General features: G+C 40.5%; 2 protein-coding genes across 7 annotated transcripts in view; one reads left to right on the top strand and one right to left on the bottom strand.

Annotated features, from left to right (window-relative positions):
- pacsin3 (protein kinase C and casein kinase substrate in neurons 3) overlaps nucleotides 1-11,200 on the top strand; it is a 44,247-nt gene extending 33,047 nt beyond the window's left edge. For all 5 annotated transcript variants that reach the window (XM_047363494.1, XM_047363493.1, XM_047363492.1 and 2 more), the window contains 3 exons: nucleotides 3,069-3,211; nucleotides 6,954-7,129; nucleotides 8,808-11,200. In XM_047363494.1, coding sequence (XP_047219450.1) covers nucleotides 3,069-3,211; nucleotides 6,954-7,129; nucleotides 8,808-8,923 — 435 coding nt within the window. In that variant the 3' untranslated portion in view covers nucleotides 8,924-11,200. The remainder of the gene's footprint in view (nucleotides 1-3,068; nucleotides 3,212-6,953; nucleotides 7,130-8,807) is intronic.
- Nucleotides 11,201-15,602: 4,402 nt separating this feature from the next.
- LOC124866802 (Golgi apparatus protein 1-like) overlaps nucleotides 15,603-26,989 on the bottom strand; it is a 21,271-nt gene continuing 9,884 nt past the window's right edge. The window contains exons 10-27 of one of the 2 annotated variants that reach the window (XM_047362748.1): nucleotides 26,796-26,897; nucleotides 26,401-26,554; nucleotides 26,257-26,274; nucleotides 23,311-23,448; nucleotides 23,143-23,229; nucleotides 22,984-23,046; nucleotides 22,781-22,894; nucleotides 22,451-22,539; nucleotides 21,508-21,625; nucleotides 20,120-20,212; nucleotides 19,898-20,035; nucleotides 19,377-19,500; nucleotides 19,169-19,311; nucleotides 18,958-19,059; nucleotides 18,012-18,119; nucleotides 17,800-17,920; nucleotides 17,605-17,711; nucleotides 15,603-16,935 (exon numbers count right to left, since the gene is read on the bottom strand). In XM_047362748.1, the coding sequence (XP_047218704.1) occupies nucleotides 16,768-16,935; nucleotides 17,605-17,711; nucleotides 17,800-17,920; nucleotides 18,012-18,119; nucleotides 18,958-19,059; nucleotides 19,169-19,311; nucleotides 19,377-19,500; nucleotides 19,898-20,035; nucleotides 20,120-20,212; nucleotides 21,508-21,625; nucleotides 22,451-22,539; nucleotides 22,781-22,894; nucleotides 22,984-23,046; nucleotides 23,143-23,229; nucleotides 23,311-23,448; nucleotides 26,257-26,274; nucleotides 26,401-26,554; nucleotides 26,796-26,897 (1,987 nt within the window). In that variant the 3' untranslated portion in view covers nucleotides 15,603-16,767. The remainder of the gene's footprint in view (nucleotides 16,936-17,604; nucleotides 17,712-17,799; nucleotides 17,921-18,011; nucleotides 18,120-18,957; nucleotides 19,060-19,168; nucleotides 19,312-19,376; nucleotides 19,501-19,897; nucleotides 20,036-20,119; nucleotides 20,213-21,507; nucleotides 21,626-22,450; nucleotides 22,540-22,780; nucleotides 22,895-22,983; nucleotides 23,047-23,142; nucleotides 23,230-23,310; nucleotides 23,449-26,256; nucleotides 26,275-26,400; nucleotides 26,555-26,795; nucleotides 26,898-26,989) is intronic. The other variant, XM_047362749.1, reaches the window with a different exon arrangement.

Here is a 26,989-nt window from a genome sequence, read left to right as displayed (position 1 = left end):
GTTGTTCTAGAGATGTGTCTGCTGCTAGAACTCTGTGTGGCATTGACCTGTTCTCTAATCTGAGCTGCTGTTAACCTGTGATTTCTGAGGCTGGTGACTCGGATGAACATATCGTCCGCAGCAGAGGTGACTCTTGGTCTTCCTTTCCTGGGGCGGTCCTCATGTGAGCCAGTTTCTTTGTAGAGCTTGATGGTTTTTGCGACTGCACTTGGGGACACTTTCAAATTTTTCCCAATTGTTCGGACTGACTGACCTTCATTTCTTAAAGTAATGATGGCCACTTGTTTTTCTTTACTAGCTGCTTTTTTCTTGCCATAATACAAATGCTAACAGTCTATTCAATAGGACTATCAGCTGTGTACTGTATCCACATCCTGCACAACACAACTGATGGTCCCAACCCCATTTATAAGTCTTGAAATCCCACTTATTAAACCTGACAGGGCACACCTGTGAAGTGAAAACCACATCAGGTGACTACCTCTTGAAGCTCATCAACAGAATACCAAGAGTGTGCGTAGCAGTAATCAAAGCAAAAGGTGGCTACTTTGAAGAACCTAGAATATAAGACATATTTTCAGTTGTTTCACACTTTTTTGTTCAGTATATAATTCCACATGTGTTAATTCATAGTTTTGATGCCTTCAGTGTGAAGCTACAATATTCATAGTCATGAAAATAAAGAAAACTCTTTGAATGAGAAGGTGTGTCCAAACGTTTGGTCTGTACTGTAATTGGCAGTATAACAGAGATAAAGTGACCTGGATTCCTGCCTTTCAGCCTCCACACACCTACAACGGTGGTGTTTGGCGAAGTGCACGCCTCATTTCAGAGCAGACAAAAGAGCTGACATGTTCAGCTTCAGATGGCATGGTTTCAAATCTGTTTCCCTGCATTCGAATCGCTTGAACAGAAGTTTGTAGAGTACTGAAAAGACATAAGGCTAAATATATTTACAGTATGGGACATGCTAATGCTGCTCCTGATTCCTGGATTGAGGGTCTGAGGACAAAAAGTTTTAAGCATCATGTTCAAGGGTTTTCAGTTTTTGCACAGACTGATCAAGTTGTTGATAGATCAGCAGCTCTGAGGCTAACGAAGACTCCAGCTGAAATCTCCCTATTGATCTTACTAGTAGACTGAATGGTGTTAAAAAGGGGCGCATGTGCTTGAAATTATTGTCTTGTGTTAGCAACAATTGCCTCCAAAGAATGGCATGCAGCCATCATTGCTTTGATTCAGAATGGCAGGAAATGACTTTAACTTCAAGCTCAGAGGTTCAGCTGCAAAGAAGTTGCTTCAAGATGTCCGTTTCAGTCCACCAAACTCCAGGAAGATTGTACTTCCAAATTATGTTGCTGCCAGCCCAGAGCTTAACTAAAGATTGCAGCATCTGGGTGTGAGTGCATGTAGAAGCTTAAAAATGGCAACACAGAAGTGATTTTTGTCCAAGTGAACCATAAAATATGGACTGAGATTCTGCAGGAAGTACAACGATGGACAGCTAAAGACATGGTTGGTTTAATTTTCTCTTAATCCATCTTCTGATTGTTTGGAAGGTATGGAGAGGAAAAGGTGAGAGCTACATAGAGTCTTAACAATTTGGATTACTGACTTAATTTATGTTTTGAGTTGCTTTCCTTCCAAGAGAGGTGGTTTCCTCCCAGTTCTGCCCAACAACACAGCCATGAGTAAAGATTGTGACCAAAACATCCTCCTTCAATAATTTCTTCTGACAAACCAAGAACAATTTAGTGATCTGGGGGTTTTCCAGCATGATTGATGGCGGGATCTCTGAGATCTTAACACTGAAATCATCGGCCTGTGCCTAATACTCCTTGCATGTTAGTTTGAATATAGCACATCCAGTAGCTATAACTGTAGGTATTAAGCATGGAAATTAGGCTTTACTCTGACCGCAAGGTACCCTCATGCTGTTTTGGCTGCGTGGTGGATTGTTGCTGTCAATAGTTTGTAAGGAGTTCAATTGTTTTGGGTTTGGAGCATTTGGTGAAGAGCTGCTCCTGTGATCAGCCCAACATCTGAGGCTCTTTTATTCCTCATTTTCTCTTTTGGCTAAGTAAATGCGAGTTTTTCATTGTAGTAAACTCTTAACTTGGTGTACTTTTATACAGCCTTCCTCAGGTTTTTTTTTGTTTTGTTCTACAGTTACAGTCAGAGGGAGAAGTTGGCAGGGAGAGACGTGTCTCTGTCCTCAGTGGAATCTCCCAGTGTTCCCACAGTTGTGCTGACATACAAACAGAGACCCATTGTTGCCAACACACACTATCTCTCTCTCACACAGACTCTTACAGCCTTAAGTTTAGATCACTGCACGTCTAAGAACGTTTTGTCCACCTTCTAAATCCCTACATCCAACACCACCTCTTCATCTGCTTGAAGCTCAGATTTTTAACCATAAAGGAGCTGTGATGTGTTCAGGAAACATTCTGCTAACTTTGAGTGTTCACTGTATTCTTTCTGTACCTGTGGGAACATTTAGTTCACTGCACACACCTTTAGTTCCTCTGAGATAATAGAAACACCAGTAACTTCATCCGGAGCTGCTCTCTTACTGCAGGTTGCGCCCTGGTCTTATATTGGGTGTGCACATCTTTTGTATGGGTGTTATCTGAGCCATGGATCCACATTAAAAAAGAGGCTTTGTGTTATCTATTCTTAATTACCTTTAAAATAAAAAAAGAAGCCGTTAAAAGAGAAATTTGTAATTATCTGGGATTTTTTTTTTTCAATTGTTAGTGAAAAAAGTGAAACAAGACTATTTATTTTATGCATGACTCTAGAATACAATGCCATAAAATGTTCAAGTTAATTACAAATAAGGATCACGCTGCTCTTTCTGCTTGTTCCTCAGGCACTTTTGAACTTTACTGCAACTTTTATTTGCTTGAATATTTGTCAGTTTTAAACTCATGCTATTAAGTTTTGGATGAAAAGATGGAATAAAGAAGATATTTTATGATGCAAACATTAAAAAACCGCCAAAAGACAAATGTTTTTTGTCAGGCTTTGCAGATAAGTGTGTTTTTGTGTGTGTTTGCGTGCAGGAGTGGTCTCCAGAAGCAAGCCGCTCCATCAGCAGGAAGGAGCGAGGAGGAATCTCCGAGGAGAATGTGGTCACCCTCACCAACATCGTCTCATCGGGTGGAGGAGACGCTCCGCCCAGTCCCATCACCGTGGATACGGGCAGGTAGGAAGGCATCATCAAATCTGGTTGTTTGCACTGCTCTTTCTCAAAATTAGAACGATTTTACAACAAATAACTGCAGTGGTTTTTTAAAAAGAAAACAAGTTTAAAACCATTGTGGATTTTCTCTAATCCATACAAGATCAAACTTTTATCTCCTCTTTTTATATTTAGATAGATGTCACTTATGAAGTTGCAAACCAACAGATCCTTTATGCAGTCAATGACAATCTTCTGTCGTACGTCTTGCTGAATGTTTAGGCTTTCTTCTGGGTAAAAGTGGAAGAGTTTATTTAAATTGGCACCAACCTGGGTTTTAAGCCGGTCCACATATTTTCATAAATGTTGAGGTCGGTTCTTTGAAATGTTCCTGCCTGAAACGTTGTGTTGGCTTGTTTTTATCGCTTGTGTTTTTGTGTTTATTGTTGTTTGGAGCTTCTGATTGTGTCAAAGTTTGACCATCTGTCTGTTTATTTGAGTTAAGTTGGATAATTTGGAGGTCCTCCATTACTGCTCAGTCTCCTTTCTGCAGTCAGACACGTCAGCGCTTGTGTCTCAGTATAGCAGCAAAAGGGACGAAGAGAGGTAACAGAGAGAGATGATAGGGTTCTGGATCATTTGCTCATCTGTGCCCTAATTAAAGTAAGCAGTTTGTTTTGTTTTATCTTATTCAGTCAATGTACACAATGTACACATTACCTCTAGAATCAATTTGAACTTAATGTTGTGTGAAATTGAAATAACTTGCCACATTGTTCAGAAGATCCTGCAGATGTTTCTGGTAAAACTGCAGATGGATCCACAAATTTAAAAATTCAAACTTTTTCAAATGTTTTTGATTTTTTTACAGAGCAGAATTTACATATTTTATATACGGTGATCTCCAGGGTTTCTAAAGAGACTTGAAAAGTCTTAAACTGTGGTATTTCAGTATTGAATTGCTGACTGAATGCCAACTTTAGACACCTTCAAATTCAGGCTGAACTGGGACTGTCCTTAAATCGGATCTGGTTAAGACACACTAAAACTGTTGTGTTTTGGATTTTTTTTATAAAGGATATAAAGGTATCAACTCTTCAGAAACTGTGCTTTTCAGAATCTGCATTTACTGTAGAATACTCCAGTGCTTAGGTGACAAAGGGTTACAGAGCGTGAAATGGAGCTGGTTTAAGTGCGAAGGCCAAAAAAGCAGTGAAATGACCTTTTAGGCTCTCAAAAACTGAGAGACGCCATTTAGTCAGTTCAAAGTCAGTTGAGTTTGTTACTCAAATGTCCAAATGTTATCAAAATTCAGGAAATCTGAGTCTGGAAAAGTTTGGAATTGTGAAATGGAGTATATGTAGGAACCCTGGATCCCAAAAACTAAAAGCTGTTTACACGTATAATGAGAATAAAGCAGCTGCTCGGCTGTTTTTGGATAAGATTTTGCAGGATGGCTAATGTGAACTAACAAAAGGTTTATTTGCCCTGTGTTGTAGAGGTGTCTTTCCCTCATTTTAGAGGAATACGTTTTAGAGTTTTCTACTTCATTTTTAGGAGCTCATCTTTCCTCTGGGTGCACACACAGATTTACATCCTCCCTGTTTGATTTAAGAGTCGGCTATGGTGGTTGTTGTTTTGTAAAGCTTTCAAACTGCATGTTTCTGTGGGCTGTTTAGTCCAGACCAAACAGAAGACTACAATTATCCCTGAGCATTCTGTGGGTGTGTGTAAGAGAGGCAGCATGTAGTTAACTTCTGTTATACCTTGTCGTCTCCCAGCGGAGTTTTATGCTCAACAAAACTGTCTCTAATGAGAAGCTGGAGAGCTGAGTGTGTATCCATGTGTTACTCATGCTGGGAGAGGCCGCGTTGCATTTTTAGGATCAAAATATGTTCTAGATAACATGAAATGTAAGAACTGTGGATGTTAAGTAGTCAATGCAGCTGAATCCGAACCTCATGGAGCTGTAAGATGTAGTAATAGATCTGCTTTGTTTCCTCAGAAAGTTTTATCAGACAAACACCGGGTCTTCCTCCTGTTACTGTGGGGGTTTTTATGAGGTTCAAAACAAAACAGGAACAACAAAACTCTAAATAAGGCAAACCGAACAGCTTTATTCTACTAACCTCTTGGACCCTCTCAGGGTTTCAGACTTTCGGAAGCTCTTCCCTGGTTTTCCTGTGGACTATCAGAGCTATTGACTAAAAACACAGCTTTCTGTGAGGCTCTGGTTTGAAGCAGGACAAAAGTGTTCAGCCTCAAACCTGCTGCCAGCGGACGAACATTTTCTGACAGTTATGTCTTCAAAACTGGGGAGAATCAATCTAAGATCCTCCACAGGACCCGAGAGACCAATCATCCTTTGGTCTAGCAGCTACTGAATACAACTAGTGGCACTTTAAAAAATGTTTTCTCTCTCACACTGTGTTGGTGTTGTTCACATATTCAACGAGGTGTCTGCTGGTAGAAGATGTTCAGCATAAAAATACCACAACTTATGGCAATAGTTCAAAAATCCAAAGCAAAGTTGTACAATATCATCATAACTTTTATTTAAAGCAGAAAAGTAACACTTATTCCCTCTGCTGCTACCATAATGTAGTGACTATTTCAGTTTTAATGTAATCTATAAATTTTTTTACTAATATGTTGTTTTAATGCATATACTGCTGCAAACAAATTTATTTTAAACCCCTTAATTCAGTAGTAGTAGTTTCAAGTTAATTTGTTTTATTTCATAGAATAAAACCAATGTTTGCTGCTTTTTCCTTCTTTCTCCAGAGTAACAATGAGCTGATATTAACTGGTTAGTCAGGCTATCTACTCTAGTGCTTAACAGACATGCCTCTCATTGTCACTTTCTCAGCATCTCATTAAAGGCATCTTTAACCTGTAGAAACGGTATGATGGGAAAATCTGAAAGCGACTTTTAAAACCTCGGTGCTTTATTTAGTTATTTTCTATAGCTGCTCCAAACTGGGAGTTTTCTGGAAGATGGAGAGTTTTGGGGTAGGTTTGCACTCAGTTACTGTCCAGTATGGACCTGAAATGTGGTGATTTACCCACTGACTTAATTTTGTTTTTGTTCGTGATCCTTTTTCTTTTTGTTTCAGCCAATCAGCAACCGGATGCTGTTAGAAAAACCAGCCTGTGTGTGCATGTTTCTACAGAAAATACTTAAATCAGGTAGTTCTGCTGAACAGATCCGAGGAGAAGAAAGTAAAACAACATTTAGCAACTCTACTGCAGGGTTGAAATGTTACTCTGCAGAATTAAACTCATTTTCTGTGGATGAAGTCTGTATTTCTGTTTTTCCTCAACAAGTTTTAACTTTGTATTACCTTATTTCTTTCTCTCTTGCCCTTAGCGAGCTGCTCCTAATGTTAGGATGTGTTCTGGTTATTTATATTCCTCCAACACAACAATTTGACCCTGGAAACGAAACAAGCAGACAGACTAAATTTGCATGCTGGAGTAAATCAGCGTGCTAGAGTATGAAATAGGAGGCAAACATTATAGTTAATTCTGTTAAATGTAGAGTAACATTTTAAATACTTGACAACCTCGAACATTTTTATTTCAGCACAGATTATAAAAAGCTACACTTCAGCTGAGCCAGGATGTGCTGGTTTCCACAGTCCGAACCTTTTAAAGCTGCTAGTTTTCTGCCAGGAAGTTTGTGTTGTAGCTTTAGAGCTGCAAGAAAGTTCTGGATCAGGACTTTTTCAGGGATTCTTTGGTTGTCTTTTCTTCTCACATTCAGGATGAAGGACTATACATCGGACTGGTCGGACGAGGAGAGTCCCAAGAAGGTGCTGGCGGTGAACGGCATGGGGGAGGCGGACGATAAGGAGGAGGAGGAGCAGGTGGAGGGGTTGCCGGTGAGGGCGCTGTATGATTACACGGGCCAGGAGTCGGACGAACTCAGCTTTAAAGCAGGTATTAACCTGAACTACTGCTTTTTATACTGCAGAGGCATCACAGGGAGGAATCTCTAATCAGATGGGTTTCTCAAAATATTTTACGCTTGGAAAATCTGATTTTCTATCATATTTATGGTTATTTTACCATTTTTGTTGCACTGTCTATAACTAGTTCTGCCTGTGATGCAATTTCATAACAGATTTACATATTACATATAACATATTACATTAATCTGATGAACCTACAGGCTCCATCTGAGTTACAGAAACATTCCAGCTTCTCTAACAGTGAGCTTAGAAGTGGAATTCTTCACAGTTTTGCTTTGTCAGTAAAATTTAAATGAGTACAAACTGACAAATAAGGACATTTTTTACATCTTAGAGCAATAACTTCAGGATGTTTCTGTCTTTCGGAAGCACTTTTTAAATGCATGACAGAAATTTCAGCGATGCCCAACAAGGGTATATGTGTTGTTCTGGATGCTTTTCTAGAGCTAATCTAGAGCCAGAGAACAGCACCTATAGGTGGCTGAAGCTCTTGAAGACAAACAAGCAAAGAAAATATTGTGACCATCATGTTTAAAACTTTTGAAACCTATTTTATTTTTATCTTTGGCTAAACTAATAATCACCTTTAGTGACTTTTATAAGCATAGTCAGGCCTTTAAATAATACATGCAAGTGTTTATAAATCCTGCTTGGACCAGTTCAGAATTGGAGATGGTTCTCAACTTTGTGAAAAGCATTTTTAGACTATATATGCTGCTTATGGGCCTTTAAATATCTCTAGTTGGTGTTTATAAATCCTACTTAAAACAGAATGCATAAATCCAATTTGCAGTGTTATTTTGAAATACCATTTTGAAGTTGGAGATGGCGCTGTGAAAAGTATTCTCCAGCTATTTAATATCAGCAGATGTTTATAAATCCTTTTTTAAACAGAATGTTTAATCCCAGTTTACAGGGTTGTTTATAAATTCAGATCAGAAGTAGGAAATTGTGTTCTACATTGAGTGAAACAATCTAAAAAAAGGCGTATGGGCCTTGATAAATCTTCAATTGGTGTTTATAAATCCTGATTAAAACAGAATTTGTTTCTGTCTAAAAAATAAAATAAAAATCAGAAGTTGGACTTAATCAGATTTATGGAAAGCAGTGTCAACTGCTAATAACCCTTTTAATGTCACCATCTGGTGTTTATAAAACCTGACTGAGACTAAATGTGTATGTTTTTTCTAGCTTTGTTATAAATATAAATTAGAAGCTGCAGATATAGGTCAGCATTGTAGGAAGCAAATTCAAACTGTGGCCGTTGCTTATAAGCTTTGTAAATCTCCAGCTGGCTATTTAGTGCAGATGGATGTTTTTCTGTGATTCTGGTATAAAAGGTGTCTCTTGGTCTGGAGATGCATACCTCATGTAAAAGTCAGCAACTTTCCATATGCTTTGATATTTAGAAAAAAAAACACACTCAGGGTTTGTCCCTTTAAAAAAAAAAAAAATTTTTATGACACTATCGGGTGCCCAACAGAAACAAAAAAGATTCACTATTAGCTGACACAACGGGCCTTTCATTGCTCATTCTGTTATAAACGTTTCAGCACAAAAACTCATCCATTTCTCTGCATTATAGAGCATCTGTACGCACCTGCCTGGTGTGTATTAGTGTTTAACTTCCATTCCTTTTCCTTCAGGCGACGAGCTGCTGAAGCTCGGAGAGGAGGACGAGCAGGGCTGGTGTAAAGGACGGATGAGGAGCGGCCAGGTTGGCCTTTATCCTGCCAACTACGTCCAGGTCATCACTTCCTGATGGCTCCACCCTCTCAGGTCAACACATCCAATTACAAAGCTGCACACAGGCTGCCGGAAACAAGTGAAAGATTTCCTTCCTGACCTGATGATATCTGTCAGGACACTGGCTGTGAAACTTCCTTTATCATCATTTCAGCCACACTTCAGTTGGAAAAATAATTCCTGTTGTTGAGAAAGTCTGTTTTACTCATCTGACAGAGGAGAGGAAAACAGAACTACACTATCTGCCAGTAGCCATTCAACAGTGGGAGGAAAAGCACGGATGCTTATTTAACCCCCTACAAGGAGACAAAGAATCAATTAGCAGCAAGTAATGCATCAAAAGCTGGAATTTTCTTTTAAATTTTGTCTTCTGAAGATTTTAGATAATGTCTACCAAGTTGGGGAAACGAACAGTCCAGGTCACATAAGGCTAGGGCTTGTAACTGCTTGGCATAGCTTAGCATGAACCCAGTGTAACTATGCTCAATTTCTCTGCTTATTGCAATATGACATTGGAGGTATTTTGAGACACTTTAATTAGCAAATGTTTCTATTTCCACACCTGCTAAACATGCCTGTGTGAAAGACCCCTGACCCCAATCAGCCATTATGAGTTTCCCTGCATCTAGTACTTAGTGGTCATCAGTGTAACTGTATGTTCAAGATCTTCCTCTCTTGGCTTTAGTTGCTGAAGAATTAACTTTAAAGGGATAATCTGCTGCTGTTGTTTTTTTTTAAATAGGGCTCTTTCAGTCTGTATTCTGCCTTGAATAAGTTGGTTTCAGTTTAGAGAATTGAGAGAAAACCTTATTTAAATAAAGTAAAACAGACCATGTTGATTGGACTCCTACAGACTAACTGAAATCTGCTGAGGAACAGGCCCTGATCTGACTAGCTGTTAGCTTCACTCTTTCTTTAGATTTACTAAAGTCTACTGAAGGTAAGATATTAATTATTGATGACCAGTTTACAGAACCCCATTGTAAAAAAAGAATTGATATTCCTTCAAAATGAAATGCCAAATTACAGACTGTCGGTGCCTTGGATAAATAGGCCAGAAATGTGCATCGCCGTCCTCCTTTTTGACTTGGTAATCACATCCTTTAAATTCACAGCGTCGCTCTTTTGATTAAAAAAGAATATCATGCAGCAAATGAACAGCATCGCCCTGTTGTTTTGCTGATCTACAAAATGTTTTGAATGTGCAGCGCAATCCTTCTGTTTGACTGTGGAACTGCATCCAATAAAATAAACAGCGCCGCCCTTTAGTTTGACTGTGGAACTACATCCTAGGAAATGTGCAGCGCCACCTTTCTGTTTGACTGTGGAACTGCATCCATTAAAATAAACAGCGCCGCCCTTTAGTTTGACTGTGGAACTACATTCTAGGAAATGTGCAGCGCCACCTTTCTGTTTGACTGTGGAACTACATCCAATGGATGAACAGCGCCGCCTTAGGGCGTCAGTTTGCCCTAAAGAATTGCATTCTATAAATGTGCAGCACAATGATTTGGCTGAAGAATTACATTCTTTGAATGAACAGCGCCGCTATACTGTTGGGCCGAATAATTGCATCCTCCAAATGAAGATCTTCACTTCTTTAAATTGACAGAGTAATTCCACTGGTCTGCTGTTGAACTGAGAGAAGAAACATTTCCAGTAAGCAGCTGGGAAAGCATTCGATATTTGGATGCCTGAACATTAACTGGATGTTGCAGGCAGCACCTATCTGGATTCTGTTGTTCTTGTTTTTGGTTAGTTTTTCTAGTTATTCTGGATGCAACGCTTTCTTTGTTTTTTAAAAGTAAAACATTAGCCGTTTGTTTTAATTAACTTCTGAATATGGACAGTTTAAATCGTTATTTCTTATAATTTTTTTTAAACATTCGAGTTTTTACAGCGTCAGTCTTTTTCCTTTTGATTCTTCCTCCTGGGGTAATTGTGACCGGTGAGAGACGTTTCTTTTTAAAGTCTGTTAGGCTGTGAACACAACAATTTGACCTCAGTCACATTAAAGAAGCATAGATTTTTTTTTTTTTTTTTGCAAAATTTTGTTGCTATAATTTTCTCTGTATTTGGTTTGCTTCATGTTTAAGTTGTGGTTTGTTTTTGAGGGAAGCGTCCTCTGTCCTGCTGATACAAGCATGTCTACGGCTAATCTGCATACATGTTTAAATACTAATAAGAGATTTAAAACCTTAAGGCTACTGCACGCTCCTGAAGCATTTCCTTAAGTGTAGCATGTACAGTAGGGTAATTGGGAGAAATAAACAGCTTGCTGCAGTTGAACACCTTTCTGACTCCGTTCTTCTGTCATTATTACAGGGAGTATTTAACAGACTTCTGCTGATTAAAATGTTGCAAAAATGTTTGACAAATACTTGTTTATGGTGGTTATTTTTGCCACAGGTTTGTTTTTTTTGTTTGTTTTTTTTCCCACAAAATAAACATGTATTTGAAGTTCTGAAAACAATGTGAAATGAATATGCAAGGCCTGGCAAAAATATTCACACCCCTTTCACTTTTCCATAGTTTGTCACAACTTTAAGGCATTTAAACAGGATTTTATGTGACCAAGGAACATCTAATTTTGAAGTGGAAGAAAATTCAGGATTTTGAGATGGTTTTTACAAATAAAAATGATTTGTATTGAGCCCTTTTAGCCTGATACCCCTAAATCAAATCCAGTGGAACCAATTTCCTCAGAAGTTACCTAATTAGTAAATTGGTGTCCAGGTGTCTGTAATCTAATCCCAGTATTAATCCAGCTGTCCTGTGAAGGCCTCAGAGGTTTGTTGAAGAACATTAATAAACAAACATCATGAAGACCAAGAAAAAAAGCAGACCGGTCAGGTAGGAAGTTGTTTCAAGCAAGGTTGGGTAGGGCTGCACAATTTTAGAAAAACATTGAGATCGTATAATTATTACAAATAACTTTCATTTTCCTGTCAAGTCCATACAACTCCATGAGCTTTAGCGTTTTAGCAACTAAAGAAACACAGTTGGTGTGGGCATTAAAGGACGTTAGTCCATTCAAATAGCAACTTACAGTGGGGGGAACAAGTATTTGATACACTGCTGAATTTGCAGGTTTTCCCACCTGCAAAGCATGTAGAAGTCTTTAATTTTTATCACAGGTACTCTTCAACTGTTAGGTGTTCAAATACTTCTGTCATGCAATAAAATGCAAATTTAAGTATTTAAAAATCACAATGTGATTTTCTGGACTTTTGTTTTAGATTCTGTCACTCACAGTTGAAGAGTGCCTATGATAAAAATTAAAGACATTTTTCATACTAAAGCTATTGCAGTTTTGCTTTGCATGAAAAGATTAGAGTTGAAAAGGGGCAGGCGAGTCACAAGCAGACTTTAATGGCTGACCTTACTGTGTCTAATTCCATAGTTTCAGTAGCTTTTAATTAGTAAGGAGTCACTGAGTAATAATACACTGACAAGTCATTCACTGACTGGACTTGCTGGGGTAATGTTAGTTCTTATGCTCATGCGTCTCATGTCCTACAGGCCTTTGTGATGAGCTGGCATGTGTCGTTTAATTAGATGTCATTCTCATAGTGCCCCCTGGTGGAGAAAAAGGCAAGGGCTTTCCCGTCCAGTTGTATAGATTGCTTTTAAACAATTTATTTTGCAAATAAGAGCATACACATTTCTGATCTGCTGTGATGGACTGGCGACCTGTCCAGGGTGTACCCCGCCTCTCGCCCATAGACTGCTGGAGATGGGAACCAGCTCCCCCGTGACCCACTATGGAATAAGCGGTAGAAAATGACTGACTGACTGACATTTCTGATCTGGTCTTGTGGGATTCCTGCAGAGAAAATGTGCACTCTTGTACTTTCAAGAGTTTAAGTCAGGACAGAAAAAAGGTCGAAGCATCACCTTGCCTGTAAGGGCAGGAGTTTATAGACAGTTGCTGCTGTGGAGCATACAGGTGTGTTACCAAAATGCTAAGTTTGAAAGACATCAGCACTGAACTTAGAGAAGCAAAGGTTGTGTCCCATCATTCTGGAAGGGGTTAACATGCAATGTCTAAACTATTTGAAGTCTGCCAATCTCCCCAGGACTGGGAGTGTGCCATCAGATTTACCCCAAGGTCAGCCAATGCAGTCCTCCGATTATTTACTGAAAACCCTCGAGAGCTCCCTCTCAGGCTCTACAAGCCTCAATGGGGAATTTTCAAGTCCATAAATGGACACTTGGAGAAAGCATGGCTTTTTAAAAGTTATAAAATAAAGCTTCTCCCTAGTGAAAAATATGGCAGTACACTATCTGAATAAACCACAAGACTTCCAGAACAATGTTCTTTGGATGGATGAGACAAGAGAGGTGTTTGGCCATAATTCACTAGCCATGTTTGAAGGAAATCAGTCACAACATGGCAGCCAAAACACCTCATACCATCAGACAGGCACGGTGGTGAAGGGCCAATGATCTTTGGTTTGTTTGACACTCTGTCAGTTGGTCAACAATCATCTCCACTGTATACCAAAGTATGCTAGAGGCCATCTGTCTGACAGCTGAAGCCTGTCACAAACTGGGTCATCAACAGGACAATGACATAAAACTCAGCAGGAGATCTACAGCATAATGAATAATAGAATCAACGTGTTGCAATGGCCTAGTCAAAGTCCAGGCATTGACTTGGCTGAATTTGTTGGGTGGGCCTTTAAAAAAATGAACGTCTGCTAACCTCAAAGAACTGAACCAATGATGCAAATAAGAGTTGGCCAAAATGTTCTCGCCACAATGTGAACGACACCTTTTTCTATTCAGACTTTATTTTTGTTTTTTCAGTTTGGAATCTGAGGTTAGATTTAAATTTTAAGACCTGATGAAGACCAGACCCTAACGTATATACAGGTCCTTCTCAAAATATTAGCATATTGTGATAAAGTTCATTATTTTCCATAATGTCATGATGAAAATTTAACATTCATATATTTTAGATTCATTGCACACTAACTGAAATATTTCAGGTCTTTTATTGTCTTAATACGGATGATTTTGGCATACAGCTCATGAAAACCCAAAATTCCTATCTCACAAAATTAGCATATTTCATCCGACCAATAAAAGAAAAGTGTTTTTATTACAAAAAACATCAACCTTCAAATAATCATGTACAGTTATGCACTCAATACTTGGTCGGGAATCCTTTTGCAGAAATGACTGCTTCAATGCGGCGTGGCATGGAGGCAATCAGCCTGTGGCACTGCTGAGGTCTTATGGAGGCCCAGGATGCTTCGATAGCGGCCTTTAGCTCATCCAGAGTGTTGGGTCTTGAGTCTCTCAACGTTCTCTTCACAATATCCCACAGAATCTCTATGGGGTTCAGGTCAGGAGAGTTGGCAGGCCAATTGAGCACAGTGATACCATGGTCAGTAAACCATTTACCAGTGGTTTTGGCACTGTGAGCAGGTGCCAGGTCGTGCTGAAAAATGAAATCTTCATCTCCATAAAGCTTTTCAGCAGATGGAAGCATGAAGTGCTCCAAAATCTCCTGATAGCTAGCTGCATTGACCCTGCCCTTGATAAAACACAGTGGACCAACACCAGCAGCTGACATGGCACCCCAGACCATCACTGACTGTGGGTACTTGACACTGGACTTCTGGCATTTTGGCATTTCCTTCTCCCCAGTCTTCCTCCAGACTCTGGCACCTTGATTTCTGAATGACATGCAGAATTTGCTTTCATCTTAAAAAAGTACTTTGGACCACTGAGCAACAGTCCAGTGCTGCTTCTCTGTAGCCCAGGTCAGGCGCTTCTGCCGCTGTTTCTGGTTCAAAAGTGGCTTGACCTGGGGAATGCGGCACCTGTAGCCCATTTCCTGCACACGCCTGTGCACGGTGGCTCTGGATGTTTCTACTCCAGACTCAGTCCACTGCTTCCGCAGGTCCCCCAAGGTCTGGAATCGGCCCTTCTCCACAATCTTCCTCAGGGTCCGGTCACCTCTTCTCGTTGTGCAGCGTTTTCTGCCACACTTTTTCCTTCCCACAGACTTCTCACTGAGGTGCCTTGATACAGCACTCTGGGAACAGCTTATTCGTTCAGAAATTTCTTTCTGTGTCTTACCCTCTTGCTTGAGGGTGTCAATAGTGGCCTTCTGGACAGCAGTCAGGTCGGCAGTCTTACCCATGATTGGGGTTTTGAGTGATGAACCAGGCTGGGAGTTTTAAAGGCCTCAGGAATCTTTTGCAGGTGTTTAGAGTTAACTCGTTGATTCAGATGATTAGGTTCATAGCTCGTTTAGAGACCCTTTTAATGATATGCTAATTTTGTGAGATAGGAATTTTGGGTTTTCATGAGCTGTATGCCAAAATCATCCGTATTAAGACAATAAAAGACCTGAAATATTTCAGTTAGTGTGCAATGAATCTAAAATATATGAATGTTAAATTTTCATCATGACATTATGGAAAATAATGAACTTTATCACAATATGCTAATATTTTGAGAAGGACCTGTACATGGTCCCTGTCAAATAAACCAATCAGATCCCAAAGGGAAACCTAGAACACAAAGAGGATGGGGCCTTAAATAGAGCCGTGGGGTTCGCCTGCAATTAAGAATGGCCTCCAACAAAGAAACATCTTGTTTCGGTGAATTCATTCTAGAAAATAGACTTTTGAACAGAGGAACTAAATTACTGAAAATAAATCTGGCTGAGGCAAATATCTGAAAACTGCAGACATCTTTTATTAAACTGACAACTTGAATCTGTACAGCAAAATCAGACATCACAATAATAAATCTGTTCTCCATATTACATGGCATATTTAAAAAAAGCTGCACACCGTTTAACTGTACAAGCAGAGAATAAAAGACAAAACTCTTTATCAAACGACGGAGAATTCGCGTCCACCTGGATGATATTCAACCAGCTTTCCTATTTCAGGGAAATTCCTCTGGGAATAAAGACCAGCCCACGTGCTACACATTCACTTAATCCCTCAGAGAAATTAATGCAAAAAAAAAAGCCAATATTAGCTACAAGTATTTAGATTCAAGCAAATTAAACATTTACTTAGGTCATGTTTTTACATTTTCATTGCCTTGATCAGATCCAGGCTGTTTCTATCACTTAAAAGGATCAATTAGGAGCTCATTGAGGGGTTAAAATATTTAGTTTTATGGTGAAAATCTAAAAACTTCAATCTAGTTTTTGGTTCACTTCTGATATTCCACTCCTATTAGGAAATTTCTCCTTTCAGAGTTTTTGTTCTTCCGGATCAGCAGAAGAAACATTCCCACACGCTCAAAACAAAGTGCATCATCTGCAAATCAGTTCATCAACAATAAATTAGACATTAAAGTAAAAAAGTGCAATGAAATTAGTGTTTATATTAAATCAAACAGAGTCTTGTTGTTCATGAAGGCCGGCTCGGAGTCACTGATACAAATAGGTCATATCTATGGAGCTTCATGACTTATGAGATGTCCTTCAAAACAAATAGGATCACCTCAGAGTTTAACAGCTAATTTGCCTCAAAACTTTTTCGTTTGCAAATAATGCAGCAGCTGTCAAAGAAAGGTTTGCAAGAAATATACCAAAATAAATCATCAGGACTGAATTATCAGAAAACAGTCCAGAAGCAGCAGTCCTTGGTCACAGCAACAGCGTTCATCTAGAAGTTTAAATATACTGAACGGCATTGTCTCGAACGATCCGGACTCAGAGTTCAAAGAAGTCCAAACGGAGGCTTAAGCATTTGGTTTTCTACAGAGGAGGGGGTTCGGATGTGGTGTTGGCACTGTTAACTTCAGACCAGGCAGCTGAGGGAGACAGAGGAGGAAGAAGAGGAGGGGGCGAGCAGTCTGTTCTTTCTGAAGCTCGAACTTCTACCGGTCCTTCATGTCCCTCGTCACTCGCTTCGTGATCCGACCGCAGAGCAGCCCCACCAGGAACAGGACGCACACGCTCAGTGCGATCATAACCAGGATGTAGTTCTTGGAGGGCGATATCATCACTTGTACGGCAAGGTCTGAGAAGCCCTCGGCTGGCGCCACCTACAGGGCACAGACAGGAAAATAGTCCATTTTAAGCTTCAGAAGGTTTTTCTACATCAACACATACTGTATTCATAGCTCTTGACTTTTTCCACATTGCAGCCACAACTGGCTGGGATTTTTTGTAAACCACCTACAGATCTGATGACTGAAACTTCCAGCTGTTCTTTGGTAGAACATCAGGCTGGATTGGAGATCCTTTTGGTTTTAAAATCTTGCCACAGATTCTTCATTGGATTTAGGTCTTTACTTTGACTGGGCCATTCTAACACATGAACATACTTTATTCTAAAACATTCTACTGTACCTCTAGTTGTATGTTCAGGGTTGTGGCCTTTTAAAAGGTGAACCTCTACCCCAGTCTCAAGTCTTATAAGCCTCTAACAGGTGTTTTCCCAGGATTGTCTAAATTTAACTTCATGCATCTTCCCATCAGCTCTGTACAGCTTCCCTGCCCCTGCTGAAGACAATCATTCATATAGCATGATGCTGCAACCAGTTTCTAGGTGATGTGCAGTGTTAGCTTTCCTCGCCACACGGTTTCCCTTTTAAGCCAGAAAGTTTAGTTTTGGTCTCTTCTGACCAGAGCACCTTCTTCCTCATGTTTGCTGGGTCTCCTTCATGGCTTCCTATGGCTTTCTTCTTGCTATTCTCCTATGAGGGAGTTACCTTTGCTGCGTAGCCCCACATGTCTATGCGATCTTGAAGTCTTTTCTTGCACTCCGGCTGCAGACGGATCCTCTTATCCTGCAGCGCCTCCATCAGACATGACATCTCTGCAGCAATCACAAGTTGATAAACATGCTTTTCTATTTCAGTTGCATGCTGCATAAAGATGGAGAACATTGCGCAAAAATCACCCACGTCGCCCCCTGCCAGGTGTGATAGCAGCACAGTGGTGTTTGAGGTCCAGAGCGCAGGCCGTGTGGAGCACTGGGTCCACAAATATGTCCGCTTTACTCTCCTTCAGCATATTCAGCACTTCCTGTGAATCAAAACACAAGAAGAGCCGAGTTTCACTGCATCCTGGTCCTAGAAAGAATGCTAACTCAAGAGATTTTGTTGAAGTGGTTCACCTTTTTACAGGCTTCCAGTTTGATTTTCAGGAGGTTGCCTTTCAGACACTCCTCCACCTGACCCGTTTGCTCCTGAGCAGCGGCCTCCTCCGCGCACAATCTGGAAATCTGCAGGAAAGGAGAAGTGGAAGATGTTTAATTTAAAGAATGACAGAGGAAAAGTTTTATTTAACCTTTATTTGTATTTCAAAGAGTTCCTGATACTGTGCAATCTAACAAGGTTCCCAGGGCCCCTAGGAGGAGAAACAGGCCCTAAGCATCACAGATTCTCCACCGTACCTAACAGCGTAAGTAAGTAAACGTACATTTATTTATATAGCACAATTCGATGGTAAAAAGTGCTTCAAATTGAGAGTATAAACTTTAAAACATGAATCATCATTTGTTTGCAGACCCAGCTGCAGTCTTTCTGAACAGCTAGTCTGCTTAAAACAAAGTTCAACTTAAAGCCACATCAGCGTTAAGCATGTAGTTTGTTTTCCTGGCATAGAACTGAATCTTCCAGCTGGCATGCAGATAGCATCTACTGGTTGTTGTCAAGGCTTGGTCACCTCAAGATGCCACTCTATGCTGCAGTTCTCTTAACAGTGAGATTTGAAAATGTCTTTACCTCCCTCCCCTCATCACTGTGCATGAGAAACATGGGTCCCTGTCCCGCCTTGTTTCTCAGAGCTCCAGCTGTTTTAAACTTGAATTATTGTTCCGACTATAGATATGGGTATATAAACTGAGATCAACTGTGTCTGCCTTACTTGAATGGCATGGTGTCTTGTCTTTCCCATTTTGAAGAATGGCTGAGAGAAATGGGCTTCTGTGTCAGATTATGTTCATACCCAGCCGAAACAAGAAGTTGTGGATTACTAACTGAAAGTTTCTAATATGCTGATCAATTTAAGGTAATTAGTAACATGTGATTTTACTTTTATACAACAGTTAGTTCTCTAACCTCATCTGAGCAGTGCATCTGCAGCTGTGGGTCCAATCTGTAGTCGAGTGCCGACTCCTGGAGAATCACTCTGATCTGGTCTTCACAATCTGGAGACAACCTCTGAACCAGAACCCAGCCAGAAATCAGGCAATATCATGCAATCAAACATGTAAATCAAATTGTTTTTAATCCATAATTTTAAAGCAGAGAGTCGAGCGACTGCTCAAACCTGATCGGCGTATTTGAGTTTGAGGCAGGCGATTATCTGACCCTCCAGCTCGCTGTCCTCGCTGGCTTTGTTCAGGATGGACTGGCAGAACTTTGGGATGTCGGCTCGGCAAGCTTTCCTTAGCACTGGGTTCAGTCTGTAGTCTGGAGAAGGAAGAACAGTGAGATGGAGAATGCTCCTCGCTGATGATGTGTTTCCACGGGTTTACCTGTGTTCTGGGTAATCTGCCTCTTAGTAATCATCTGTTTACACTTGGGGTCCATCAGCTCGCTGTTCTTGTTCTGCTTCAGGCACTGAAGGACATTCCTGGCGTCTGCTTCAGTGCAGAAACGCTGGAGGAAGGACGGCATGCCATCATAAATAATTAAAACACTAAGTGCCTTTTTATTTGTACAAACTTTTGGAAACCATTTGTTTTCCTTTCCCTGTGTTCCCTTATGCACACCAGGTGTTGGCCTTCCACATAAAATCTCAAGAAATATACTGACGTTTATGGTTGTAATGTGATCAAATGTGAAGGGTGCGAAAACTTATGTGATACATTGTAACAACAGCAGTGGGTTTCTGAATATGTTTTCTCAGCAACTAGAAAACCTCCTAGTTGTCTTTCAGAATTATTTCTATCTTGAAAGAAATCATCATGTTAAACTTCAGAAGGTTCTTTATTCATCAGGTTGCAAATAAAACAACAAAATGACTGCCATCATTTCCCGTCCATTCTCTGCTCACCTTAATCATCTGTTTGCAGACTCTCATCAGCTGATAGTCGAGCTCTGGGTCGCTCATCTCCACCTCCTGCAGCTTGAAGATCCTCTGGTGGCAGCGTTGACTCAGCTGCTTCTTCTGCTCCTTCAGGCACTCAATCATCTGAGGGGGAGCAGAAAAACATGGCTGAAAGTTCTGATGAGTAACAAACGGTAACAAAGTAATATAATGTTCGGGAAATGCTACCTGAGCGTTTCCGAATGCCACGTTGGGACACAGGCGGCTAATGTCGGACTTGCAGGGCTCGTACAACTCTGGTTCCAGCCGAATGTCTTCGGACTGAGTCAGAATAAAGGAAATATTACCATTTCATAGGTTCTTTGTTTAGTTTTTCTTAAATATTTTGCTGCTGTGTTTTGTTTACTCAAACCTTTATTTTCAAGTCCTTCCATTAAAAATAAGTTTATTGATCTTAAATCAGTGCCTTATTGGTGGGTTCAGAGATGAGTAAAAATGATAACTTTATGTCTTCCAGGACCCAAAACCACAGTTTTTTTCCCACTGCAGGGACTTTGTCATTACCCGGAATGGGATATGGGCTTCTCGGCCTGGCTTTGCTTGTTTGACCTGCGATTTCCTATTGCCACCCACTGGACAGGAGGTGTAATTGCAGTTTTCTTCACAGCTTCCCCATACGCCATTAGGCTGATTTAGATACACTTTTCTGCAGCCTTACAAAGCAGTGGAAACAGAAAGCACACACATATATCCCCTAGCAAGTTGCACCTTGGTCACACACTTTTTGTAGGTGTGTGGTCTCCTCTTTGCAGAAATGATAGAGCTTATTTAAAATGATTGATTTACCTGCCAGGGAGCTGGCTTTTAAAATTAAAGTCCACTTTTTATTGACAGGGTTCAGATTGGAGGTTTAGAAAGGCCAGAAGCTTAAAGTTCGCCAGGTGAATTTATTCTAAATTCAGTTGCCATCTACGTTTGGGATAATTTTCCTCCTGTAACACTCAACTATATCCAAGTTTCAACCATCTGACCAAAACCCTCAGCCTCATATGGAAAGAAACCGGTTACTGTGATCAGTAGCAACCCGAGAGCCACCAAGGATCACACCTCCCAGTCTCTGGAAGCTGCTGGAGAACCAGTGTCACTGTTCCTTGTGAAGCCAGTTTTACATCAACATGGACTGGACAGAGAGGGTGCCAATTACTGGAAAAGCCCCGGTTTTAAAAACACCTTAATGCTAGACTGAAATTTGCAGCTGCTCCACATGGACATGCCACATGCCTTCAAGAGAAATTAACTGGTCTGGTACTGGTGCATTATGTAACAGGAAAGGCATAATAGAAAAGGACCGCCTTTAAAATTCTTCAACATCATCTTGAATTAACAGCTACACAGCGGAAACATGGACACAGTTACAAGATCTGTTCTTTTACTCCATAAAACAAGCTAACATTGAATTCCACATTGATAAAGCACTGGTGCCAATGATACGTCAATGTAACCTTCTAATGAAACTGTTAACATCCAGAGATTAAAGCCTGAATCGTACAGAACTGAAGGATCTCTGTGAACAGAAATTCCTTCAAATGAGGTAACAACAGGTTGCTTGTGTTTACCATCTCTAACTCCTCCACCCGCAGCTGTTTGCGACATTTCAGAGACACCCGCTGCTCTCTGACTTCCTGCAGCGTGTCGTTCCTCACTGTGGTGCTGAGACAAATAACGACGTCCACTCTGCAGGGAGACAGAAGGACACAGAGACTTATATCCCTTGAAAAGCAGTTTATACGACGATTAAAGCAAATGTAAATGTTTACATCACGTAATGTTACATTTTTATTCACATGTAGCAGAATGTGCATGTTATGTTCTCTTTGAATGCAACACAGTAGTGTAGGGTAGATAAAATGACAACATATTTCCAAACTTAGGACAGGTATCTGTGATAGGACAGAGTAGATGGAGTCATTGGGGGTCGCTGTGTCCTGCGTGTAGCTCGCCCTACTTTGACCTCTCTAACTGTGGACAATGGAGCAGAGGAATATGAATTTTAATGTTATTTATTGTATTTCTTTGTTAAAATAGATATGCAGGGGCTGCATGGTGGCACAGTTGGTACCACTGTTGCCTTGCAGCTAGAAGGTCCTCAGTTTGGGATTCTTTGCGTGCTTGGGTTCTCTCTCTCTGGATACTCCAGCTTATACCACAGTCTGAAGCCATTGCTGTTAGGTTACTTGGTCTCTCTAGGTATGAGTGTGTGTGCATGGTTGTTTATCCTGTGTGTCTCTGTGTTGCCCTGTGATGGACTGGCGACCTGTCCAAGGTGTACCCCGCCTCTCGCCCAGTGACCGCAGCCCCCCCCCCCAACCCTGCCAGGACAAGCGGGTAAAGACACTGGATGGATGAAAAATAGGTACTCTACTTAAAAAAGGCAAACTAGGGGATAAAAACAAATGCAGAATGTTAATATGTCCATATGGTTACTGTGAGTTTTTGTTTTTTTGTGTTCCCCCATTCTGTTGAAACCTCTCGTCTCCTCAAAGTATAATGTCCTCTCACTTTTTTTTGATGTTCGGACACAAACGCAGAACGTCCTCCTTGCAGGCCATCTTAAACTTGTATGAGAACCGGAAATCCTTCATTTGGATCTAAAATTAGACAACAGGAAAGAATACTAAATAAGTTGCAATCATTTTAATGTCAGACTGAATTCATGAAATTATGAACAAGATGAATTAACACAGGAAACAAAGACTCTGTTCGTAAATCACAGAAACCTGTTAAAAATCTAAAAAAGGTCACAAACAACGGGCCCAAACTTTCCAAAAGCACTGGAAGAAGAAAATGTGGCGTATGGTGGGGGTGAACAGAAAGTAGGTCTAAACTGACCAGCTGGAAATGTGTGACACCAACTGCACACTTATCGTTCATCTCCTTCTGGTGTTTATTCTGAACCAAACACTCCATCAGATCACCGGTATCGACCTGGTTGTCAGCTACGTCCTGCACGCAAACACCCATAATAATGGTTGAGCATTTGAGCGTGAAAGGAAAAGACTATGGGCTGTGGTTGGCTGTGTGCATTTGCTCACATGGCAGTGGGCCTGAATGATGGGCTCACAGGCTCTGATCAGCAGGGCGTCAATCTGGATGTCCTGAACAACAACACAGAGAGATACATCCTTTCAGCTGCGTCCACACCTGCAGCAGGATTAGATAATGCAACCAGTTTAGTTCAGCTGAACTCAGACCTCTGACTCCAGCTCTGTCAGGTTGCCGACAACCTCCCTGCAGCTGGACACAAGGTCCTCCAAATGGTCCTGCAGACACTCCAACTCCTTAAAGAAAACAGAAACATGCCGTTAAACCGTCCAAACCCTCCCATCGTGAGCAGTACCGGGTCTGATGCGATGTCTAACCTGTCCTGTATCCGTCTTCTCGCTGCACCACTTGCCCAGGTCAGTCATGCAGCGTTTCTGCAGCTCTGGGTCCAACTTCACATCTAGCGCCCTCTGGTGGAGAATCCTCTGAACTTCGACTTTACAGTCTCGAGACAACTGCAAAAACACGAACAGATTCCACAAGAATATAAGTATATAAATATCTGCTTCAGAGGTACTCCATAAGCCCAAAGCATCAGCCCTCCACCACCATGCTTGATAAATGATAGGATCATGAGCCGGAACCATTCTTAGATGTTTTCCACTTGTGAATATTCTCCCTTGCTGTAGAACAATGGACCTCAAATACTTTAGGAATGTCCTTCTAACCCTTTCCAGACCGATGGGCAGCAACAGGTGCTTCTCTAATGGGATTGCTGAGATCTTTCTACCTTGACATTGTGTTCACACACACCGGTAAGTTCCAGAGAAGCAACCTGCCAAAACGTCTGCTTTTTATAGATTATTATCAGTTATTTAATGCATCTGGTTAGCAGCACTTGTTCTGCACCTGACCCTCCTATTAAGATAGAAATAATGAGTTCGTTTTTCACAGTCTGTCTCAACATTTAGGCTTAGGTCTGAAAAAATAACGACTTGCTGTACTGTGATCTGTGCTGCAGTTCATCTGACGTTACATCCTGCTGATTTTACGACCAGGAAAGAAAAAACATATTTTTTTCCCAATGAATGAAAACCTCAACATTTTATATAAACAATCTGGATCCTTACTGTGTAATAATAACCATTCTAACACAAAATTAGTCCAACATTTATGTCCTTTTTCAAAACATTTTTATCTGCAGACACTTTCCCACTAAAAATCTCAGATTCTCAGTTTATTTGACGATTTTAGGTAGCTGAACAGCAAGCAAAGTCTCAAATCCCAAACATTTGAAGTATTTTTAAGAATAAACTGGAATATTTACCTACAATAGTATTTCTTTACTTATAAAGCAGAGTACTCTGATTCCTTTTAATTCAGCAGGTAAAACATAAACAGAGTAAAGCCTTTAATGATGAAAATTAAGTTTAGCTTCAGGTTTTTAAGGCCAAATTTGTCAAACATTTGCTAATAAATACATCTGTGACTGTATCCAACGGATTTCTAACACCTTTCTTTGGAAAACGTTTTTCAAATTTTGATTTTCCTGATTGTTTCCATTGACTTGTTCTGAATTACAAAAACAGTGTGCAGAGGAAAGATGGTTGAAATCGAGAATGTCGAATGTTTTTCTACCATCATCACATAAAAATACCAAAACTGAAAACAACTATTAAACAAGCTACAGCTTGGCCGTTATCTGTCAGGTGTTTACAGGATTTCATACTGTCGGAATGCTTTCTGAAGTGAAACAACAGATTTTTACATTTCAGTCATTTTATTGGGAGTTTTAAATAATGCTGTTGTCAGCGACCTTTATGGACGAGGTCAGAAACAAGCTGATTACAGAGAAAATGTATTTAAGCAAAACCAAAACAAAATATGATGCAGAAAATCTAAAGTAACAATTTATATTTATCTGAGAGACTCTGATTACATGGATACCAAAACTTAAATCGTATTTGTTAATGATTCTTGTTCAGAATTATTCCTGTTTCTTAAATCTCTGTCTTAATAAAACAACATATTTTTGACACTTATAAATACATCAATCACAAACAGAAATAAAAATGCCTTCGTCAACATTTTGTGAACAGAAACAAGAGGATGTGTTTGCAGAGAGATTGCTTCTAATTTCCAGTTTAGACTGAAGCTGATTCCCTGCTTTTAGTCTGAGAAGGTGATTCTGGTTGATCTACCTCGCCTAAACAGATCCACCTCTGTAATGCCGGAAACTTGGGGGGGAAATTCACACAGCAAGGCAATTTGCCCCATTATTTTGCACATGCTTTATTTGTTCAGTACACTAAATATACGCAGAAGTAAACATGACCATCAAGTCAAGCAGATGAAGGCCATTCGCACCAGATTTTGCATCAGGTGGCAGTTGTCCTCTCTCAGAAAAAACACAGCAGGAACAGATATGACTGAAGAGATGCAGACAGATAGCTCCAACTCCCGGCCTTTAAAACGTCAGTAACAACATCTGACTGTAGCAGGGACAAATCATTCATGAAATCATTAGGTGGCCTAAATGTTCTTTGGTTTCAGTTGCAGGTAGCACACAGCGCGCTCGATCACTGTCTCCTCCTCCCTCCGGTACCTTTATGGCTTCTCCTACCCTTAGTGATCCCTCAGTGCACCTTAGCCATGTTGCACACTGAGTACAGATCTCTCAGCGGCACAGTCAGTTGCTTCTTGTTCCCGGTTTCCTCTACTTAATCAAATTACCACCAAACGTCTGCAGAGGTTATATTTTTAACACATGCATGTTGCAAACAATTGTGGAGAATTTGATGCCATTTTATGTGGCTCTAATTTGCAAAAATTACATAAATATGGGGTGGATTTTCTCCTAATTGCATGCAGAGCAGCTTATTTAAATTTGGCTACACTGCACCAGTGCAGAGGGAAGATATTTGCTTGGCAGGGCCGTGTTAGGAGCAGTTTTACCTGCATGCAATTGGAAAGAGGTGCAACCTCTGATTTGCACACCTTTAGTGCAAACAAACTGCTTCTGACCTTCTGCACAGTTTAGCTGCTTAGCTGTTAATACCACACTGTAGCACAACCCTCAGGAAATGTACAAATAAGCCAATAGATAAGCCAATCACATGCAAACCCACAATTAACCATAAAGCAGTACTGTGTACTTTTATATAGCTGATAATATACTGAACTGAAAATATATCAGGATTGGTCGGGTCATTTTTACAAGGCTCCCCATAGCCCCTTAAACAGCAGCAGATTAAATGTCAGATTATTTGAACCCTTCACCTGATTGGGTCGTGACTGATTTAAGTAAAATGCACAGGTCTTACCTGCTCATCTGGGTTTACCTGTTAAATTTCAAAAACATCAGAGTCACACGTCCTGAACATAAGTTCTAACATTATCACCGAAAACCGCCAAGATCAAATAAACGCTATTTCTGTTCGGATGTCAGAGAGACTTATTTTTCTTACCCGCCGTCCCTGCTCCTCTGTGCGGTAAGCGTGGCGGTACAAGCAGGAGAAAACGGCTCCCGGCGGCATCAGCTCGCTGGTCTCGTTCCAGCCGTGAGTGTGGCAGAGTCGAGCAGCGTCGCCCTGACACTTCCTGTACAGGGTCGGGTCCAGTCTGCAGGACAAACACATTATTTGTCCTTTCAGATGCTGCATAACTAAAACAATCACAGTGGACCACACAGGTTTAAACATGAATCCAGTTCTTAATGTTATTTGTTTTTTGCTTGCCAAAGTGCTGGGACCTAACTTTTCAAAAGCAATAAAACTAAAATGATTTCAATGGACAGTTAAGGTACAAAATATACGTGTTACATCCTCTCAATGAAGCAGCCAACAACCAAGAACAAACTCACTTCCAGTCCCTGGAGATAAAATACTGCAGCTCCAGCAGGCGATGCTCGCAGTCCTCCACCATCTTCTCTGTGTACAGGTGCTCCATCAGGCAGGAGAGGATCCTACAAACACAGACGAATCCATCAAATATTGATCCAGTTTTAACTATCCTCAGGATAAGAAGAAAGGACACATTCTTTCAGGACTATACCAG

The sequence above is a fragment of the Girardinichthys multiradiatus genome, chromosome 4 (genome assembly GCF_021462225.1).
Source record: "Girardinichthys multiradiatus isolate DD_20200921_A chromosome 4, DD_fGirMul_XY1, whole genome shotgun sequence".
Classification (NCBI taxonomy): Eukaryota; Metazoa; Chordata; class Actinopteri; order Cyprinodontiformes; family Goodeidae; genus Girardinichthys; species Girardinichthys multiradiatus.
This window is presented reverse-complemented; position numbering and strand designations above follow the sequence as displayed.